Source organism: Gadus macrocephalus, chromosome 9 (genome assembly GCF_031168955.1).
Source record: "Gadus macrocephalus chromosome 9, ASM3116895v1".
Taxonomy (NCBI): Eukaryota; Metazoa; Chordata; class Actinopteri; order Gadiformes; family Gadidae; genus Gadus; species Gadus macrocephalus.
Genome location: NC_082390.1, coordinates 146008 through 170000, shown reverse-complemented (window position 1 = coordinate 170000; position 23993 = coordinate 146008). Strand labels below are relative to the sequence as shown.

General features: G+C 49.1%; 1 protein-coding gene across 1 annotated transcript in view; it reads right to left on the bottom strand.

Annotated features, from left to right (window-relative positions):
• cttnbp2 (cortactin binding protein 2) overlaps positions 1-23993 on the bottom strand; it is a 58753-nt gene that overhangs the window by 26423 nt on the left and 8337 nt on the right. The window contains exons 3-4 of the mRNA XM_060060053.1: positions 7103-7333; positions 754-2140 (exon numbers count right to left, since the gene is read on the bottom strand). Coding sequence (XP_059916036.1) covers positions 754-2140; positions 7103-7333 — 1618 coding nt within the window. The remainder of the gene's footprint in view (positions 1-753; positions 2141-7102; positions 7334-23993) is intronic.

Here is a 23993-nt window from a genome sequence, read left to right as displayed (position 1 = left end):
AGCGGCGCCAAGAGAGACGAGATGGGCCGCCGGCATGGGGCAGAGCGAGAGCGAGGGAGAGAGGGAGAGGGAGAGGGAGAGGGAGAGAGAGAGAGAGAGAGAGGGAGAGGGAGGGAGAGAGGGAGAGGGAGAGGGAGAGGGAGAAGGAGAGGGAGAGGGAGGGGGAGGGGGAGAGGGAGGGAGAGAGGGAGAGGGAGGGAGAGAGGGAGAGGGAGAGAGAGAGGGAGGGAGAGAGGGAGAGAGGGAGAGGGAGAGGGAGAGAGAGGGAGGGAGAGAGGGAGAGGGAGAGGGAGGGGGAGAGAGAGCCAGAGAGAGAGGTCTCGTCTCCGGAGGTCATTGGAGGCCATGTGAGTGAGAGACACAGTAACGATCTGGGTTCTATTCTGCTCTACATTCCAGCGCTGGGACAAGATTACCATGCGGTGTTAACACCTTGCCGCAAAAAACATCCAATGGCTACCCGATGCTAGGCTACCCGATGCTAAGCTACCCGATGCTAGGCTACCCGATGCTAGGCTACCCGATGCTATGCTACCCGATGCTATGCTACACCGGGGCTAGGTTACCCGATGCTAGGCTAGCCGGTGCTAGGCTACCCGGTGCTAGGCTAGCCGGTGCTAGGCTACAATAGGACTTTGGGAAGAGAGCTGAACGGAAGAAAGAATCGGCTGAGGGGAGGAGGGGAGGGGAGAGGGGGGGAGGAGAGGGAGGAGAGGGAGGAGAGGGAGGAGAGGGAGCGCGGAGCCCCCTTACCTGATGCTGGTGCCAGGGGGCTGTCTGCGGCTGTGGGGCTACAGGAGCATGGAGCACTACTGGAGGGTGAGGCGGATGAGGGGGAGGGGGGGTGTATGGAGGGACTACTGACAGCGGTGGCAGCGGGGGGGCAGATGATGGGGGGGGGACACTCTACACATGCTGATGCCGGCTGCTGCCGCCGGGGCCCGCCTCCCGCGGCCGGGGGCGGGGGGGCACCCACCTGAGAGGCCGGCAGGGCGGGGACCAGGTCCATGGCGGGTTTTGGAGGCAGCTGGGGCGTGGCCGGCTTTAGCCCCGCCCCGGGCGAGCGGCCGCTGTCTCCCGCCGCTTTGATGGGCGGGTGGGGCGGGGAGGGGGTCTGGGACAGGCCGGGCTTTTTGGGCGGGATGGGGGGTGGGTTCCCGCGGTCGATGCGCGCCACGGTGGGCGACTTGACGCCGATGGGGTGGCCCAGGCGGCCGGGGAACGGACCCCCCTCCGAGGCCGAGTGCGGCAGGCCGGCCCGCCCGGCGCCCCCCGCTGGCGGGCTGGTGAAGCGCGAGAGGACCTGCGTGACGGTGTGGCGCGCCTGCTGCTTGGCCACCAGGTGGTCCCGGTTGGTGGGCGAGAGGTCCCGGGACGGCGGGCTCTGCGAGGCGCTCCCGTTTTGGTCCTGTTCCTGGAACTTGTAGCGAGCGGCCTGCACGCGGGGGCTCACGCCGGAGGGCGCGCCGTGGGGGGGCGCGCCCTCCGCGCCGTTCTCCGTCTGGGCCAGCCCCCCTGAACTGCTGTGCACCATCCCCCGCCCCCCCGACCGGGGCAGGCTGAGGCCCGCGTAGCCCGCGCCGGGTTTGACCGGGATGCTGAGGGGGGTCTTCTTGGGACCCTCCGGCTCGGCGGGGGGCGGGTCCGTCTGGCAGGACGCAGTCCGCGAGCTGATGGGCTCCGTGGCCACGCCCACAGAGCAGAGCGGCATGGGGGGAAACGTAGCGGCGGCCTCTGGCTCCGCCGCCGCCGCCTGTGGCGGAGTCCTGAGCTGCTCCAGCTGCCGGCGGAGGCTCAGGCACTCCGTCTCCTCGCGGCCCAGCCGGGCGCGGAGCTGCTCCCGCTCCGTGTCCAGCTCCGACAGCTGCTTCTCCATCTTGGCCTCCATCTGCTGGCCGCTCTGCCGCGCGGCCGCCAGCTCCTCCCCCAGCCGCGCAGAGGCCCCGCCCTCCTCGTCCAGGCGCGCCTGCAGCTCGTCGAAGCGCTGCGACTCCTCCACCACGCGCGTGGCCAGCTGCTTGCACTCGCGCACCAGCATCATGACGATGTGCTTGTTCTTCTCCCGCTCGTCCTTCAGCTGCGCCGTCAGCTTGCGGTGGTCCATCTCCAGGCTCTGGAGCTGCTGCTTCTCCATCTCCAGCTGGCAGGAGGGGGGGCACGGGTCAGACAGGGCTGGGCGTGAAAGACGCAGCGCACGCACGCACGCACACACCAAAGATGTGTGTCTTCCTCATTAAATTGCTTGAGAATCTGACACACACACACACACACACACACACACACACACACACACACACACACACACACACACACACACACACACACACACACACACACACACACACACACACACACACACACACACACACACACCATATTCTTGTTTTAATTTGAGTTGCTTTAACGGCTAAACAATCTGATCCTCTGAGAAATATACAAAGAGAACGTCTGTCAAAAAAAAAAAGAGATGTTCTCGGGCTTAACTGAGAAAAGAAGACAGCCTTCCTTGTCAGTTGGGTCCCAGAGGGCTGTGACTGATGCTACATGTCTGTATTGTGTTTAAAGCAGAGGGGACATTCTGTAACCTTTATTGGATTGTAAATGTGGTTCATTGCGTGTTTCCCATTAACTGCTCTGAGATATTCCACCCAGTTGAAGAGATTTGGACATTTCCGAATAACAAATCATCATTCTTCCTCAGCCTTTGTACTAATTAAAAATGATTTTCATGCGATTATAAGAATAGATTGCTGCAATGGCAGAGTTCGGGTTGTTACAGGGATTGGGAAGCTGCGGCCGTCTATTCCCAGGGCTGGCGGTCTTTATGCGGTTGAATTTCATTGACTCATCGTAGCTCCAATGTCTAAATCTGGAGCCCTGATACTATTGTTAGCTCGGCATGGCTAAAACACTCTGATAACGAGGCCTAAATCTGGGCCTGGGTTTTCAACAGAGCTGACCTATATCCTGATCACACGCGCTAAATAAGAAACACTTTTGGGGACAACTGAGCTACATGGGAGACGTTTCTGGTCCGGCGACTGGCAAGTCTCTCCAAACATCAGCCCCTTGCTAGCCTGCCAGGTGGACAGTAAGCAGCAGCCACTCTACTTGCTTAGAAGCTGGATCCAAAGCTAGCAGATAACTGGCTGTGAATAAGAGCCTCCTCAGCCAGGGTATAACACAAAGCGGAGGGGGGTTTGCTGTCATAGAGGAGCTGCTGAATCGAGTCAGGGATGACTGATGACCAACCCAGAAAGGCCCGGGACAGGGGGACACACAGACACAGAGGGACAGGGAGAGAGACAGACAGAGGGAGATAGACAGAGACAGAGGGACAGGGAGAGGGACAGACAGAGGGAGAGAGACAGAGGGACAGGGAGAGATTCAGACAGAGGGAGAGAGACAGAGACAGAGGGAGGGACAGACAGAGGGAGAGAGACAGAGGGACAGGGAGAGAGACAGAGACAGAGGGACAGGGAGAGGGACAGACAGAGGGAGAGAGACAGAGGGACAGGGAGAGGGACAGACAGAGGAAAGACAGACAGAGGGACAGAGACAGAGGGAGAGAGACAGAGGGACACGGGGACAGAGACAGAGGGACAGACAGAGGGAGAGAGACAGAGGGACACGGGGACAGAGACAGAGGCATGAGCCTCTTCTATCACCACAGTGTCTTACTGCTCCACCAGGACCACCACCGGGACCACCACCGGGACCACCACCGGGACCACCACCGGGACCACCACCAGGACTACCACCAGGACCACCACCAGGACCACCACCAGGGGGACTTTAGGTTCCCTGGGGGGGGCGGGGATGAGCTCGACAATGACTCAACAACACGGTCGGATACACACCAACCCCTCCAACCCCCCCCCCCCCTCCACCACCACCACCCCCTCCACCACCCCCTACAGGTCCAAACACATGACCAACGCTGGTTCTGGGGTAGCACCAGAACCGGGGCTCTCCCTGATGTGTACGAGAGTGAAAGGAGGTGAGCGTGGCCGAGCGGCTTTACGGCTAAAATTAGCGCAGAGATTTCTTTTTACCCTGGCTGATATGTGTATTCACTCCCATACCAAAACGTAGCCATGTGTTTACTGATGAAACCCCAAACCGTGTGTGTGTGTGTGTGTGTGTGTGTGTGTGTGTGTGTGTGTGTGTGTGTGTGTGTGTGTGTGTGTGTGTGTGTGTGTGTGTGTGTGTGTGTGTGTGTGTGTGTGTGTGTGTGTTAGGTCATTAGGCAAAGCGGTTCTGTAAACCATTTTGCAATCCGATGGCCCGTCGCCATGACAACAGCAGTATCGTTGTGCATTGTAGGGATCAGTAGATGAAGGTGGTGGTGGGGGTTGTGGGGGTGGTGGGGGTTGATGGTAGTCAGATCGCTGCTGAATACTTCTCCTTTCAATGTCCAGATTGGACCATCTTGGTAAGGTGAAAGGAAGTGGCAGGTAACAAATCAGTGGCAGTTAATAAAGATCTTCAGCCAAGACCAACAGAATGCATGTTGTTGATGTACCGACACAGAGGCACACAATCAGCCTCTTGCTCACAGATCAACTTTGTGATGTGTTTCAGACATCGCATTTGGCATATTTTGAGAGACAGAGATGGGAGAGAGGGAAGTAGGGAGGGAGAGGGAGAAAGAAATGGACATCTGGCTGCATGATTAATCAGGGTCCCATAGTCCTGACACTAATACACATCTGCACATCCTAAAAGGCCCACCAGCAGAGGCACCAATGCACCTGGTGGAGTAGATATAGGGTTAGGGTTAGGCTACCCCAACCCTAATGCACCTGGTGGAGTAGATATAGGGTTAGGGTTAGGCTACCCCAACCCTAATGCACCTGGTGGAGTAGATATAGGGTTAGGGTTAGGCTACCCCAACCCTAATGCACCTGGTGGAGTAGATATAGGGTTAGGGTTAGGCTACCCCAACCCTAATGCACCTGGTGGAGTAGATATAGGGTTAGGGTATCCTAACCCTAATGCACCTGGTGGAGTAGATATAGGGTTAGGGTTAGGCTACCCCAACCCTAATGCACCTGGTGGAGTAGATGTAGGGTTAGGGTTAGGCTACCCCAACCCTAATGCACCTGGTGGAGTAGATATAGGGTTAGGGTTAGGCTACCCCAACCCTAATGCACCTGGTGGAGTAGATATAGGGTTAGGGTTAGGCTACCCCAACCCTAATGCATCTGGTGGAGTAGATATAGGGTTAGGGTTAGGCTACCCTAACCCTAATGCACCTGGTGGAGTAGATATAGGGTTAGGGTTAGGCTACCCCAACCCTAATGCACCTGGTGGAGTAGATATAGGGTTAGGGTTAGGCTACCCCAACCCTAATGCACCTGGTGGAGTAGATATAGGGTTAGGGTACCCTAACCCTAATGCACCTGGTGGAGTAGATATAGGGTTAGGGTTAGGGTTAGGGTTAGGCCTCTTTTTAACATCCCTTCCCCTGTAATGCGACTATGGAACAGTGAAACATCCGTCAGGTCTCCCAGGCCTCCAACAGGGGGCGCCAGCCGGACTCAAAGACCCTTCCTGTGCGGTCACAGCAAAACATTCATGTGCAACAAAAGCAGCCGTTCATATTCAACGAGAGCGAGTGATGGCTGACAGAGAGCAGCGGTCACCATAGAAGCAGGACCGATGTCTGCTTCCAGAGCGACGAGGACAATTTATCAACTTTTAAAACACAAATTAGCAGTGTCTGGGGCCGAGGCAGACACCAATAGCAGAGCTGGATTGTATTTTCTCCAACGCTTGTTTCTAGCGAACATGAAGGTGAAGCTATATGTTGTGGTCCCCGGTTTCCCAGAGCTGTAATCAGTGGGTCGGTCCAGTGGGACACAAACCTGATCTTCCTTTCTGTTGCGGTACTGAGAGCAAGAGAGAACGAGGTCAAATCCCTTGGATGTGGAAACATATTAGAGCCAACGATATGAAACAATTATTAGATTAGATTCAATTTTGGTTCTAAATAGGTTGCCATGGTAACAAGAGGCGAAATTAAATTGTTTGGAAATATTGTTTGTTTGCTACATAGTAAACAAGGGAATCGTGTGAAATTGTTTATTTGATCGTGTTTTCTGTGCTGCCAAGAGCTCCATTACAAACTGGATATTGGGGACAACCCAATATCCAGAGCTATCTCTGAATCACACACACACACACACACACACACACACACACACACACACACACACACACACACACACACACACACACACACACACACACACACACACACACACACACACACACACACACACACACACACACACACACACACTATGAGGATTGACACTGTGATACTTGGTTGTATCAAACTGGACTAGGATGAACCGGTTAATCAAGCTGGTGTTCCAGAACAGAGGTTCTCAACAACTATGTTGGTGGACTACGAGAGGCATCAACGGTCAACATTCAGCAGATATCTTGAATAATACTAATTGTGTGTTAAAGGTTGTATCAGCGATGTTGGGTGACGTCTCTTCTGTTGGTATTGAAGCCAGATCCCAAACAAACAGAGCCAGCTCCCCCCTCCCTTCCGTGTTTCGTGCATCCAGTAAAAACTATCATGAACGCAGCGCAAAACCCCACAACACCCACCGCTTGTTGGTGATTGGTTGGAATACTATTTATTTAGGTTTTGCGTTGTTGGTAGTACCATTTGTTTTTGGGTACGACCTCGGAGCGCAGGCTGACTACAGAGACTCATTTATTGACGGCCTGCTTACGGGGCGGGCAGCTAGCGGATCGGGAGGAAAGATCAGATGAATGTTATCATTTATGTTTGGCCTAGCATCGCTGATACAACCTTTATCAAGGAGAAGAAAGTTGACACAATTGTCACATTTGAACGGAAGCCTTGACCGTCTGCAATGAAAAACATGGATTTTGGCGTGGAAATTTACGTTGGCCTTCGTACTTATCCAGCGCCTACACACACACACACACACACACACACACACACACACACACACACACACACACACACACACACACACACACACACACACACACACACACACACACACACACACACACACACACACACACACACACACTCTCTGGTTCTCCCTACCCTCTTCTGCCGGGTCTCGGCGTTGGCCAGCTGGGCCGCCATGCGCTCCTGCATCTTCCGGCAGTGGGCCATGACCGCCTCCAGCACCGACACCGGGCTGGACCCCAGGGGCCGCCGGTCCTTGTCCGGCCCCGGGGCCCGGCCCTCAAAGTCCCTCTGCAGCGCGAGGAAGGGGTCCGTCAGGCTGTACTGTCCGTAGCGCTCCTGGAGGAACACCTCCTTCCTCCGCGCCTGTGGAGTGAGGAGGGCGGGGGGGAGAGAATCTGATTACTTCCAGTGTTGTCCCCAAGCTTGATGCCACAGGGAATAAATAAACTCCCAGGTCCAGAATCAATGTCATAGCGCCCTGCCTCAGAGAACCAACCAGCGGAGACCTGGCGCCCACCAGGGGTGTGGCAACGGAACACGCAACCAAATCGTTGCAGGGGTGGGATTCATCATGTTAGCAAGATGTTGGGCGTGTGCTGGAAGCCATTTTATTTCATCTGTGGTACACTGCCTTCAGTAGCCAAGGTGAAGAAGCCTTGGTCAGCCCATCCCATGCAAGCCATGGTTAGCCTAGCCCATGCAAGCCATGGTTAGCCTAGCCCATGCAAGCCATGGTTAGCCTAGCACATGCAAGCCATGGTTAGCCTAGCACATGCAAGCCATGGTTAGCCTAGCACATGCAAGCCATGGTTAGCCTAGCATATGCAAGCCATGGTTAGCATAGCGTATGCAAGCCATGATTAGCATAGCATATCTGACTGACTGCTAAGCTGTGTTATCCATGTGACTGGTGCCGTGTCAACCACAGCAGCATACAAAAGTACGCAAATGTGTCCAAATAATATTATTAAGCTCTATTAGTATACCATCTGAGGGATTCCTTGTCCCTGAATCCAGTTACACACATATTGAGATGCGTACAATGCATTGTGCAGATTGTGTGACACACACACACACACACACACACACACGTCTTTAAATACATAAACAAAGGCAGGTGCACACAAATGTGACATGGACAACTATTTGGGTGGATGTCTTTAGTCCTGTGCGGACATGAAGGAGTGTGTTTACAACCAGGGGGGGTAAGTCATTACATGGAGGGGGGGCTTAATAAGACGTGGCAGTATTATGGGATGGAAGGGAGGGAGGGGGCAGAGAGAGTAAAACACAAGGAGCTACGTTGCCAAAAAAGGAAATAGTTCTCACACTTACTAACTAAGCACCGCACACTTACTAACTAAAGCCATTAGCATATGTATGCACACGCCTCGGTTTCACCACCATTATGGCTCAAAGTTAACCTCATTACTCTAGTGGCGGACCGTGTTAAAGATAAACATGCACCACAGGCCGGAAAGACCAGGAGAATGAAGGAGACAGAGCCAGAGACGGAAGACACACACACACACACACACACACACACACACACACACACACACACACACACACACACACACACACACACACACACACACACACACACACACACACACACACACACACACACACACACACACACACACACACACACACACACACACACGGTGACAGCACAAAGAACTGCAGCAGTTAAAACTAGGCTACCTTGTGGCCTGACCGAGCTAGGCTACAAATGACCACTGGTTCCGCCTAAAATGTTTACAACAAAGCAAATTGAGGAGGTTTGGCCAGCACTCCAGCTCCCATGATGCAGTGGGGCAGCCCGGGCAGCAGAAGGCTTGAGGGATGTTTGGAAAGCTTCCCGCCGCTCTGGGACTACTCTGGAAGGCGTTGGCGTCAACACGCGAGCCCGCCGTCGTCAGCTCTCTCTTCACCTTGTGCTATCTCCTTCGATAAATATTTACACAGAACAGCAAGCTTGGATCTTCTCAATCCTACCTCCATGGCTAATGCTTACGGCTTGCATTCCCTAGTGAGGTTTCCTTCTACTTCTCGTGCACAATGTTGGCTGCCTGGCCAATGGAGAGGTCTTTATATATATTTAGCATTAAAATAAAATATGTAACATCAAGTTTGATATACATTTTCAACCTCAAACAGTTCAAGCTATTAGGTGCTTTAAGTTAGCTTTTTTCAATTTAACAATTTAAATGGCAGAATGCTTTGCTAATCAAAAGGATTAATTTGAGTGCAATAGCCCTTGTTAAAGTAATCAACGTGCCATTGATCCGTCATCACTCCCATATGTACCAGTGTTCCCTGATAACTGTCGATATTCCTCGGTGGGCAAGTCAGGGGATGCCAGCGATCACAGGTCACTCCATCGTCAATTGAAAAAACACAGAATCTACCCGAGCAACCATATGGATTCCATTGACCCTAATGATATTGATTCCTCTATTGATCGCCAGCACGGCGAAAGTGATGCCAACAATAGAATAGACCAACATGCAAGACCACCTTTTTTCTATATGGTATGGCAGGTATACAAGTATGGATTTAGTATAGAGATTCCTCATGATGAAAAGCAACACAATTATTTCAATGAGCAAATAATTTTTCTGAACAAAAAAGTAAAAAAATGTCAGGAATACAGGGACCGTGGCCAAAAGCATTGACAGAGAGAGGAATAGAAAAGCGGCCAGACTGTTGATCCTTCCAAGCTGTGTAGGCTAAAGAATCACTAACGTGATAAGCATATTCACACTCTATTAATTTCTGCAGGAATATTAAATCAGAGTCCAATTGCTTAGTGAGGCTCAATAACTAAATCAGCAGACCGGGTCGCAAGGACAGCTCATATTAATATGATTATGTATCATTAAATGGTGGTATATTAGATAACCCCTTCTGCTCCAAATGGTAACTTTAAAAACAGGAAGTTGGATGCCAAACCAAAGCACTCTTCATAATGTGCAATATTGTGACAACACGTAACACACGAAACCCTAACCCAAAATCTTCTGACCTCAATGCTTCAGCCCTCTTCTATAGCGCAGTCGTCAGGCTAAATCCTGGCCAGGGGATTATCCCAATGGTTGCCGCGACTGTGATGATGACCAGGAAATCATACGTTAACCTACACCCCCCTCCAGGGCCAGCCTCCCAGACTGTCCTCTCCGGCTGTATAGTTAATATTGCTCCCTACTATTAAGGAAATCCTCTCAAGTGCTTAATGATATGATATCATTTAAACATCCTTATGATGGACAGGAGGATTACCAAGGGAGTATAAGAAGGGACATTCCCAGATACGATATCGTGTTCCACCCCCTTGGTACCGGACCAACATCCAACTGCACAGACAAGTTTCACAACTCAAGAGAAGAGGAGGAACGAGATAAGGAGAACAGAGAGACTTTTCAGCCTGATCCCTTGAAACCACTCCTCGGGAGCCGTCCACACAGGAAGCGCGTCACCATGATGCCGTAATGTGATCCCGCTCAGCATCATGCGCTCAGGGTTACGGAATTAAGAAGTTAATGCCCAGCCGCTGAAGGTGTCTCGCTAAACACTGCAGGCGTTCAGGCAGTCACACCGCATTGGAGTCTGGGCCTCGCTCTGTGGGAAAGGAGCTTTAGCCTTTCCAAACCATTTTCTTGGTCGCGTTGCTTTTCTCCGGGATGTGTTTGGACCGCTTCACGGGACTGAATGTGCTCGGGGGAAACGGATGATCTCCACGGAGACGCAACAGATACTCCATATGCAAGGTCGGGAAGTGGCCGCCTAAGATCGAATGTCTGCAGCTAACCGAATACGTTGGACCTTCATTAGGTCTGCAGCTAACCGAATACGTTGGACCTTCATTAGGTCTGCAGCTAACCGAATACGTTGGACCTTCATTAGGTCTGCAGCTAACCGAATACGTTGGACCTTCATTAGGTCTGCAGCTAACCGAATACGTTGGACCTTCATTAGGTCTGCAGCTAACCAAATACGTTGGACCTTCATTAGGTCTGCAGTTAACCGAATACGTTGGACCTTCATTAGGTCTGCAGCTAACCGAATACGTTGGACCTTCATTAGGTCTGCAGCTAACCGAATACGTTGGACCTTCATTAGGTCTGCAGCTAACCGTATACGTTGGACCTTCATTAGGTCTGCAGCTAACCGTATACGTTGGACCTTCATTAGGTCTGCAGCTAACCGTATACGTTGGACCTTCATTAGGTCTGCAGCTAACCGAATACGTTGGACCTTCATTATGTCTGCAGCTAACCGAATACGTTGGACCTTCATTAGGTCTGCAGCTAACCGAATACGTTGGACCTTCATTAGGTCTGCAGCTAACCGAATACGTTGGACCTTCATTAGGTCTGCAGCTAACCGAATACGTTGGACCTTCATTAGGTCTGCGTGTATCCAAAAAGGTCTGCCCTTCGATGGCCTACTGTAGTCGTGCAGCGGGGTAGGTGGTGTAAGCCATCATTACGTCGTGAAAATAACCAACCATGAAGAGAGAAGCGCCACAGACAGGAGGTCTGGGACGCCGAGGGGGCAACCCACTGTGGATCTCAGGCATCCCCCCGTCCCAAGTGGACTATGGGATGGACGGAAGGTATTGTGCAGATGACGAAACACGTGGTACAGTGTCATGGCTGCAGCACTGAGAGTTAAAGATAATGGAGCAATGCCAAGACCCACCGCAACAACTACTAACACGTCAATACAGCAAACCCTCCTTCAGCAAAATACTCAGACAGAAACCAGGGATCAATATGAGATGGCCATCAAACTGTAGACCAATAACTCTTAGAAGATCCACAGTCCATCCACTAATTGTTTGCCTGACTTCATTTAGCTAAAGCTATATTGTGAGTAAGCCTGGCCAAAGCTATGCAGTTCCGCTATTAACTATATTGTGAAAAAACTTTGCCAAGCAGCCTTGTTAGGAACTATAGCATGATTCCATGTTGTCAGAACACAACTAAATAATTCCCTGACAAGTAAACAAAGGGGGCGAGGTTGCCGTTTAAAATCCTATGCAGAACCAAGTCTGTGTGGAGTACTTTCAGAAAGCCGCCCCCTCTGATCACCAGATTCAATCATTCCATTGGTTTGACCGCAATTAGCATAATTCCTGTTCCACTCGTAACAACTCTAACAAATCTTTCAGGGATCACCATTTCTCACATGCTGTTATTGTATGAACAACTGTACACCTTCAGCATACATGCGTATGGTGTATGGCCAGGTTACAAATCACACACGCACATGTTTACACATAAATAACATAAATAGGTGTTCCTGTTACGTATTGACGACCCAAGAAATCCCAGATAATGACTGGGAAAGAGCTAGAGGGAGCGAGGGGAGAAGGACAGAGGCATGCAGCCCTTTGTAGAATCCGGAGGACTTCACACGGCGGGAGGGATCAATAAATAAATCAGGATGTGATTGATTAAAGGCCGTGGTGGCAGAGAGCAGCACAGTAAGGGGAGGCGGAGGAGGACTGGGGGAGAGGCTGGAATGATCTGAACAAGTCTGAAACCATAGGTTTAAATCGAAGGCATCGAGCCAGCGAAAGAGAGGGGAGACAGAGACACGGAGAGAGCCTTAAACAGCAAAAACACTGACGACCCCGACACAGCAGGGAGAAAGAACAATGAGCCAGAGAGCCAGAGCGCCAGAGAGCCAGAGCGCCAGAGAGCCAGAGAGCCAGAGAGCCAGAGAGCCAGAGAGCCAGAGAGCCAGAGAGCCAGAGAGCCAGAGAGCCAGAGAGCCAGAGCGAGGGGGACTAGAGAGAGCCAGAAGACGGATGGATGGAAGGACTACTGGACCGGAACGGACAACAGTAAACCCAAAGTGAATAATGACCATGACTTTGACAACGTTTAGCCTCAAGGCAAACCTCCTTTTATAGCTGCCATTTGTGTACTACGGCGTGGACCAAAAAGTATGGCTCGCACGGGTTATACAGCGATTTGCTGCTTGTCTCACAACTCCTTGAATGAACAGGTTAAAGCCAATATAATTCTACAGTTAAAATGTCTATGGTAATTCTTTGACCTACGGTATGACCGTCAGAGTCCCACAGACAACAGAATGCAGTGGCCACTAGTAGTCATGGAAAGACCTCAGTATGCAGTAGTATTATTAGACTGTCTTACAATATAAAACCAGCGTGACTTTATAACAAGCAAGTTTGTTCCCATCAGCTGGAATAGATGAGTTTGCTCGATTAGCTGACGGTAGAAATTAGCAGGGTAGTAATACTCTGTTTAGCTGAATAATCAGTCTCTGAGGTAATGCATATCCCCCTACTGTCGGGTCAAGAAGTCTGGGAAAACACACTGAACCACAACTATTAGTAGTATTAGTAATTCTCTCGACCTCTCGAATCAAGTCATCCATGTAATCAGAGCATCATTGAAAATGACTATATCCTTCAATGTTGGCTATTCACAAAGGCAGGCAAGAGCCAATTTGTGGGACGTTTGCCCAACAGTTGTGTTTATTTGAATCTCTTAACTAAGAGTGGTTTAGTGCTGGCGGTGAAGCATAGCCAACCAGGGGGCCAGCTGTATCAGCAGAAAGCAAAGCGTTGACATTACAATAAATGACATTAGCCAGCAGGCCCTACATCCTTACATAACATGCTACCACTGCCAGTGGGATTCAAGTCAGCCTCATCTGCAATTGTGGTATAACACTCTGGGCTAGCATGGCAATGTGCTGGACAATGATCAGGTTAATTGAGGTTTTATAATGTAAATAAGGGGGAAAAGTATGTGTACCCGGCAGCCAGGGTATTTTATGGTTTATTAGGAACAGAATCATCATATTGGAACTACAGGACCAGCGCCGTCCCTGGTGAGGCACGGTAAATGGCATCGCCATTTCTGATTGGCTGAAATGACGTTGAGAAAGTGCAATTACTTTCTGCGATGCGTTCGATTATTAAACCAAAAAGGGACATCTTCTATATTATTTCAAATACAATGTACTAAACTTAAAAAGGTATACACATTTTGTGAAGTGAATCTTTCACTTAAACTGGCTTGTTGGTTAAATGTATCGACGCTATGATATAGATAGAAATCTAACCAGCGACAAAGTAGAAGAGCGAAGGGAAGCTACAATGTTGTCTCTAATGCCAACTCCTGGCCCAGAGACGACATCACCAAACCAGGCCAATTAATCCTGAATGTCAGCCACTGAGAAAGTTGTTTTCCTGTACTCAGTAAGCAATTAATGAGCAAGAGATATACTTGGCCCGATCTATGTGTGCAACACACGCTCTGTGATGTCCAGGCTACTTGCCGGCATATTGGAGAGCGGCAGTTGGATCTCAGGTTATAACGCACCTTTAAACCAGAGGTTCAACACTTTTAACAGTAGCGGTGTGAAGTCTGCCACCCTTGACCCTATGTTGTCCATTCATCACTAGCTTGCCCTAGGCAGCATGTGACAGGTGGCCTCATATGCACTATTTACGTTCAGTGAACATTTGCATGTTACTGTGCAGACTGGGAACTGGAAGGCTTTGAGTGGCTGAGGAGAAGTATTTTTACCCACAATGCCTTGTGCTTGCAGCTCTCCTCATGTTTAATGAGTTCAAGCTGACGGTTTGAAATGAAAGTTTGATGAAGCCCCCGATACCACATGTCCAAACACGCACACCAAACAATACACAATCTCTAGGGGGGGCTTCACGGCTTCTGTATGAAAACAAGGCCAACCCCTGACAAGAATTGCTCAATGAGGAGAGAGAGTCGCATTTAATTTTAACTGCACTTGGAAGGCACACACACACACACACACACACACACACACACACACACACACACACACACACACACACACACACACACACACACACACACACACACACACACACACACACACACACACACACACACACAACCAGTGACATTATTTGTCAACAGTTCATTCAACAATTGTAAGTTTGTCAAACACACACACACACACACACACACACAACCCCCCCCCCCCCCCCCCCCCCCGGGCAGAGCAGGGGGGCTGTTCCTGGCCAGTGGAGTCAGCTTCTTCGTTCTATTTCGGTCCTTAATGCCACAGGACACTGATGCAGATCCTCCGCCTGAACACACCACACTCGCCCCTGGGGCCACTACACTAAACTAAACCCCCATCTGATAGGGCTAGAGTGTGTGTGTGTGTGTGTGTGTGTGTGTGTGTGTGTGTGTGTGTGTGTGTGTGTGTGTGTGTGTGTGTGTGTGTGTGTGTGTGTGTGTGTGTGTGTGTGTGTGTGTGTGTGTGTGTGTGTGTGTGTTATGGAGTCATGTTTATGGAGCATGGTTGGATTGTAAACTAGTTTACCATTTGTGTGTGGGTGAAACCCATTACAGTGTGTGTGTTTGCATAAATTATATAGATACACATGTTGTTACATAACACTCACTCACCCACTCTGTGTGGGTGAGTGCACGTTTGTCGTGGTGGAGCGATGTGCTCGATATCCGTGGTGTCAGCATTTCTCTATCAGGATCATTTAACTAAGCCGGAAATAAACTCTGCAAGCACATATTAAGCGCAAACACATTATCAAAGATGCATGCCAAAATAATCAAAGTTTTCATGCTGTAATTGGTGAAATGAACTCCCAACACACACACACACACACACACACACACACACACACACACACACACACACACACACACACACACACACACACACACACACACACACACACACACACACACACACACACACACACACACACACACACACACAGGTCAGCAGGCTTGTATTCAGGAGTTCATCTCTTGCAGCCCTCTATAGTCCAGATAAACGCACGTAGAAATAAAGAGCAACCGTTGTATAAATGTGTAACAAGAGTCGAAAGTCCTCCTGCCGTTAAAACACCCAATATGAACCAAGCAGGGAGTGCGTCTCATGTGGCTATCAGCCTGCCGGGGAACTCGTACCCCAGTACGCAGCACTGTTACCGGCAGCAAGAAGTCCAGTCCAGTAGTACCGTTCAGAGATGCACCCAGGGGGGGGCGAGAAGAGAGGATGGATACGAAACGATGGTGCGGTGGAATAACTCCATCACATGGACTTCAGTTCAGTGTATCCCTCCGCCCACTGCTACAGCGGGTTGGACTGTGTGGGTGGAAATGTCACAGAGCTCTTGTCAGAACATTTGGTGTGATGCTCTCCGTCTTTATGCCACAGACACACACAGGCCGATGCAACCTACATCCCCGTTACCATCGGCAACCCGTGAAGAGAGTTTGAAAGCCGTCCGGATCTCACAATAAGCCACATAAAATCAAATACTACCTCGAATACTAATATATATATATATATATATATATATATATATATATACACACACACACACACACACACACACACACACATACAAATATATAGATATAACTTTGGTTTACTGACAACCAAATGATCAAATAAATCCCAACCCTTCCTTACTTACACATGACAAATGTATAAAACCCTGCACCGGACTATAAATAGCTATAAACACGAACTAAACGCGTTGTGTTGGCAACGCACCCTTGAACAGAATTCACAGGGTTCTTTAGCTGTACATTCCACGTCACGATGGGATTGTAGCTCCTTTGTCCCCCTACCTCCCACCCACTCTGCCTTTGGTGTAAATAACAGGCCTTCGTATGAGAGAACCACACCATAATGCTGTGATTACGCCGTGCTGTTTAAAAAGCACACCCAATTGAATGAAGGACCACGCTGTGGAAAGACTGAATTAAGAAGTGCCTGAAAGGCATCCAGTAACACTAGAGAAGGGAGAGTTTTAGAAGAACATTGGAAAAAAAGACTGATTAAACCTAAAGGAAGTAACTACTGTCGGACAATCTGCCCATAGGGATCATTAAAGCAACTCAATCAATTCTGTGTGTTTATACATTCTGATATTAGTCTCCAGCGATCTGAACCAGCTAATATATTGGACGATGTCCTTTATACTAACAAAGCTCATTTGTATTCCATCAAGTTTAATGCATCATGTCGGCAATTGAAACTGCATGCATTCCAATTTGTAAAAAGAAAAGTCAGCTAAAGTAAGCCCCTATTACAACGGTTTGTTTCCAAAACAACGATGGTGCTATTGGGACAGGACAGCTACGGGCTTCACTACTGAACTCTTACTGACGTTCCTTAAAGAGCTGATCCACTTCAGTCCTGAGGCTGAGGACCAGGACAGGAGTCTGTCTTCATGTGGATGAGATCCAAGAAGCTCCACCAAGCAGGGCCCCTAGTGAAGGGTCAGCGGGTTCCTGAAACCAAGAGCTCCTGCTACGGGCTCACCGCTGAGACACCCGAGCTCCTGGCGGGGGCTTTCAGAACCGGACATGGCCCTGACAAGCAACCGATACCCACTGGGCATGGTTGGCCGGGCTGCCACACACACACACACACACACACACACACACACACACACACACACACACACACACACACACACACACACACACACACACACACACACACACACACACACACACACACACACACACACACACACACACACACACACACACACGGGGGTTAAAAAAAATTGAAATACCCTTATCTTAGCTGATACCATTTTTGTTTGCTGAACATAGAACAGCGTCTGATTCAAGCAACCGAAAGGGCAGAACAGGGAGCATCTTTGTCTCCACTTCCTGTCGGGAGAAGACGCAGATAGAAGTATGCCCGGCTACTCAGATTGCAGCCGAACACCTGGAAGTTTAAATGTGATCCCAGGGGTTTGCTCGCGTATCAGTTATATCAACACAAGCGTTTAGGAATAGCCTCTCCATCGTCCCGGGGTTCCTTGTCTTCAGTGAGTTTCTTCCAGGGATAAGTGGGGAAGAAGATTTGTTTCAGGTTACCATGTTGAACACTAACCCAGTGAAGCTACATGAAGAGCACCAGAAGATAGCTTTGGCTCATCCTGGTTCAAAGTCAGACTATTTAAATGACCTTAATTCCTGTAGAATGAGACTAACCACATAGCAAGGTAACACAGGGGAGTCCACAGTGCATCCATGGGTTGGACTCCAGACCACGAGGTCCAGCACTGCTGTGGGAACTAATAAGCACTTCAAACATTGTTCCGCTTCATTTCATTGTAGCACCGCATTGCCTTTTCCTCTCCTGTCCAAGTTGAACAGGCCATCCGTCTTCCTCTGTGACTGTTGCTAGGGGCGGTCTGCTTCTGTTGTCTGTACATCTCTGCAGTGCCGTTAAAAGCTTCCTGGCTGGCTTGATCATCACATATCGGGACATACAGTATGCGACGTCCTACTGAACTATCAATGATCCCTTGACATTTCCTCTTTAGCTTTTGCACTGCAGGAAAGACGACAGCGGGGTCATTCATGATTTGGAGTTTATGAGCAAGAGTGAATTAATTGTTCACAATTCACATTACTAGCTGGAACACGAGAACAATGAACGGCTTTGTTGGACATGGAGCTTTGACAGCGGGGGGGAAAAGACGCAGATTGATATTATATTAAATGGCATTCAGTGGCTGCCACCGACATCATGCAGCATCATGCGGGTCCAACAATAGAAACGCATGCGTCCAGACCCGAGCACAGCCTGCCTGCCCCCGGGACTGTGCCGCTGAGCATAGCCTCACAGGATTAGCGGAGGAATGTGTGCATCTGGGTGTTTGGCAGCCCTTCCTCTGTGTGACAGTTCCAGGCGGTTCCTTGACATTTACAGTGGCATGAATCTCCTCTTCCCATGATCTCCGGCTCCCAGTCCTCTGGCATGCAGTCTCACCTCCACCCCTAAACCATATGCTCACCGCCCCACTGTGAGCGACGGTGAAAGACAAACGGCATCAATAATACTGTTATGACCCGACGGTTGCATTGCAGTAGTCTATGTAACGGACCGCTTTCAATCTACAACTTTATGCTAATTATTAAGGAGGTGGAAAATGGCAGGTCCAGTTAACAATAAGTTAAAGCGCATCCACCTATACCGATTAGAGGGAATTATGGAGTGACTTTCTGTGCCTGTAGATGTTTCACCTCTGAAAAGCCGCGGGAGTGTTAAACAAAGGCTTTCCCTACTGTGCAACGACTCGTGCATTTATGACATTTGATGATATCCCAACTGAACTTCATCAATTCACCCGACAACAAAGACTGAACTATTGCAGCTTTTCTTGACTGCAACGTCTGCCCTCTAACCTGCAGTTAGCCCTGGAGGTGTCCTGATTCAACCAGCTAACCCTAACCCCGATTCAACCAGCTAACCCTAACCCCGATTCAACCAGCTAACCCTAACCCCGATTCAACCAGCTAACCCTAACCCCGATTCAACCAGCTAACCCTAACCCCGATTCAACCAGCTAACCCTAACCCCGATTCAACCAGCTAACCCTAACCCCGATTCAACCAGCTAACCCTAACCCCGATTCAACCAGCTAACCCTAACCCCGATTCAACCAGCTAACCCTAACCCCGATTCAACCAGCTAACCCTAACCCCGATTCAACCAGCTAACCCTAACCCCGATTCAACCAGCTAACCCTAACCCCGATTCAACCAGCTAACCCTAACCCCGATTCAACCAGCTAACCCTAACCCCGATTCAACCAGCTAACCCTAACCCCGATTCAACCAGCTAACCCTAACCCCGATTCAACCAGCTAACCCTGCCAAAAAATACTGCCAAGGAGGCAGTGATGAGGGTGATACGGTTAGCAATCATTTGCAACTGGACATTAACTGGCTGGTGGAAGAGGATGGGCAGGTCCTAGCTGGAGGCATGTGCACGCTCAGAATCAAACTATAAGTAGAAATGCTATTCAGAGGCACCCAGATATTCAGTAACACAAAGTCAAATGTACACACGTACCCACACACACAAATGGTCAAGTCAAGGTTATTGATCTGAAAGCCTGGCTGTGTTTTAGACAGTCAGCTGATTTTCCAGAAGCCAGACTGACCGAAACCAGGGCGGACAGATAGAGACAAAAGAGACAAAGGATGGACAGATGCAGAGAGTAAGAGAGCTTGAATACAGCTAGCGGGGGAAAGGGCTTTAGTTTGGTTCGTTTGGTTTAGAGCTTTTCAATTGATTAGAAAATCTTCCAAAGACAATTGAGTGAATTAGATCATAGACAAACGTGACATAAAAAGGAAATTCAGTGTCCTTCTGATCGAAAGCAAAATAAATCGTCTTATAGTGGACACAGTGTGCAAGCGTCCACATTAATTTGAAGAAGCATTAAAGATCATGCCAAACCAAGCAGCAGAGATATCAAGAGAGAAGTGACACCCATCCGTGTGTGAGCTGAATCGTGCGTGAGGGCTGAATTGTGTGTGAGATGAGTCGTGCGTGAGGGCTGGATCGTGCGATTCAGGCGACCGACAGCACCAGTTTGAGGGTTAACACAGGGAAAGGCTTACACTGTTTAGCAGTGGATAAGGTAGGATATAAATCATAAAGGCAACAATCACGTTAACCTTTAATTATATAATTATAGCAACTAACTATTGAATTAAGCTGCTGAGAACCCTAGCCATATTCTGAGTGTAATGCGATGATTCCCAGACACAAAAACACAGTAATTGTATGCATAAATTGTATGTTATACTTGTGCTATCATGACTGTTTTCCTTCTATCTGGCTAAGCAGCGTTTGGGTGGCATTACTGCGGATCTCGGTACGCAGAACTACGGGCTTGGCCGTTGACTTCGTGGGCATTTGATCTTGCGTCTTGTTTATCTTGGTGGCCCTCATCGGGCCAGACCCCAAGAGTTAGAAAGAGGAAGAAAAGAGTTGAAAGATCTTCATAATGAACAAAGTAATATTGTATTATTTTTCTTTAAACCTTCATTGAGAGAAATGTGATTTCTTTCTTTCCAATATTATTTCAACATATCATTTTAGCTCACTGAATAAAAAGGTGATTTATTTCAAGTGACACAGGGTGAAAATGCACAGAAACCATAAATTCACTTGTACAGAAAAAGTCCCAAAGACATACAGACGCCGAGCACCATGAGGAGCCGAATGTAGGGAGGGAGAGAGAGGGAGAGAGTGGAGAGAGAGAGGGAGGAGAGAGAGAGAGGAGAGAGAGAGAGCCTGCTGTGACCTACTTGCTAAGCTCATCTCGAGCATCCATGCTTCCAAGTGAGGATGCTACAACACACACACACACACACACACACACACACACACACACACACACACACACACACACACACACACACACACACACACACACACACACACACACACACACACACACACACACACACACACACACACACGACGATCCTTTAAAGAGACACACATACAACTTTGCCCCGCATGAGGAGGAAGGGCATGGGGGGGTTGTTGGTGAGGGTGTGTGTGTTTGGAGGGGGGTGAGGGGGGGGTAGAGGGCCAGAGCAGCCTGCCGGTGGGTGGTAGTGAAACTTGAGATGGGAGCCTTGATAGGGAGCACTCCGTTGCTATGGGAGACCGGGGTAAGGGGAGGGAGGGGGTCTGGTTGCTATGCAGTTGACGGATCAGAGCTGTGTGTGTGTGTGTGTGTGTGTGTGTGTGTGTGTGTGTGTGTGTGTGTGTGTGTGAAGAAGAAGAAGAAGAAAAAACAATGCTGCCATTTACCATAAAAAGACGACTAGAGAGAGACAGAGAGCTATTATGATATTCTCAAAGACTTCAAAGTCCTCTGCATGCTGATTACTTCTGCCATGCCCACTGCTCTTCAAATGAAACAGCAGAAGTGCAGACCTACATAGCCCCCTATTCAGCAGGGCACCAATGCACGTTGTTTGGATTCAGTGGAGTTTGATTGACTTGAGCTCATACAAAGCAATTTTTCCATAGAAACATAATCCAGGTGTATACAAGGCAGACTTGTACAGAGGCTTGTATGCTTATGTACTAAGGAGTAAACAAAAGAGTGATCTTCAGCCCAGACGGTTCTTCCCTGTTGATCGCCATGTCAGAGGGCAGGGGTCTCAGTGTTGCCAGGAAGTCTGGACGGACCAGGGGGCGAATGGAACGGAGGAAGGGGTCGGCAGGTCTCTTAGCATCAGGGCAGCTCCGGGAGAGTGCATCCATTATTACTGACCAAATTAAAAACACCATCTTTTGGCTTTTCTGATAAACTGTGGAGCCTCAGACTGGAGCCAAGAGACACAGATATTCTAAAAAAGGTACAGAGAAAGCAAGAGGAGCAACCTCAGTTTAAGAAACATACGTAGCTATAAAAGATGAATGGATGCCATTTCAAGTGTAAATGTCTGTTCCACTCTATGCATCATAGAACTGTCTCTATGCACCATATACCTTTTTGGGCTCAATCAATCCATGACCAACTATTACACAATAGAATGTACAGCATTATCGTACCGGCCAAAGGCTTGAGATAAGTCCTCCTCATTCTTTTGTGTTTGTGAATCCACTTTTAAAAAGACTGTGTGTGAATAAAGACTCACGGATAAAATGTATTATTAATCTCATTTAAAATATCAATACAGTAAGCGTGGGAGAAAGAAGCAAGAATAAGGGCAAGCGAGAGTGAGCTAGCGAGAGCGATCAAGACTTGAAGGGAGAATGAGAGAGAGTGTGAACCAGAAAGAAAACCGGGACTAGGGAATGAAAGTGAGCGAGAGAGGAAAAGTGAGGGCGAGGGAGTGAGTGAGTGAGTGCACGGTCAGAGTGATGGGGAGGCCCAGCGACAGTGCATGCCTTAAATAGCTGGCTACTGTAACATGGTGCAGGAGAAACGCTCATGGCTCTGGCCGTGTGTGTGTGTGTGTGTGTGTGTGTGTGTGTGTGTGTGTGTGTGTGTGTGTGTGTGTGTGTGTGTGTGTGTGTGTGTGTGTGTGTGTGTGTGTGATTTAAATCGGCCGATTAAAAACGAAACAAAAAAAAGCATATAAAACGTAGTTTTTGATACCTTAAATATACTTTAAACACTTTTGACGAATATGTGAATTGAATGCAGAACCTTTGAGTGTTTTAGAATACATTTACAGTAAAAAATTAGTGTAATGTAAAATGTAAAATAAATAACTAACTCCCAATGTGCTGCGCTCGTGAGCAGTGACTAACACGTGCGTGCTGAGCAGTATGGTCTCACCGTTAGAGTCTACAGTATAACAAATTAACATGGCCTGGGACCTAAAGAAAAACAGGCACAACATGCTCAAACAACGCGTCATGTGTACATTGGTGAGGTGAGCATGCAGCTGCCTGAGCGAGCGTGCTTTCATGATGTACGCTAAAATTCAATCTCCTCTTTTTTACTCCAGCTAAAGTTGTTAGTTAGCAAGGCGAGTAGGAGCGCAATCTGCAGGATACTAAGCGCAATAACATTTCTTAAAAAATAAAATAATAATCGGTTGTAATCGGCGCCTTTTTGGCCGATGTTGATTATTTTCAAAAAGGCTATAATCGGCTGATTAAATCGGCAGGCCGATGTATCGGTCGGGCCCTGTGTGTGTGTGTGTGTGTGTGTGTGTGTGTGTGTGTGTGTGTGTGTGTGTGTGTGTGTGTGTGTGTGTGTGTGTGTGTGTGTGTGTGTGTGTGTGTGTGTGTGTGTGTGTGTGTGTGTGTGTGTGTGTGTGTGTGTGTGAGAATCCACCTCTGGAACAGCCAATCACAGGACTCGTCAGAGGACCACGTGACCTTTGCTCGTCCAAGTCGGTAGATTGGTCCGGACCAGAATATTGACTGCACACATGGTCTCCTTTGGCCACCAACAGATTAACTACTGAGCTGAGAATGAATAAGGTAATTGGCCAGGTTTCAATGGGTATTTGCACTACTGAATAGGTAGTGATGGCTGACAAAACAGTGATTGTCGCCCAGGGTTATTGAACTACAGGCCAGAGTTAAGAAGCCATTTCAGAGCAAGATACTGAACCTAAGTGACAAAGAGTAGTGTATGGCTCGGCTCGCAATACATCCGACCACGTGATCTGTTTGTGTTTCTACAACCTGCCGTTCTGTGAAAACCGAT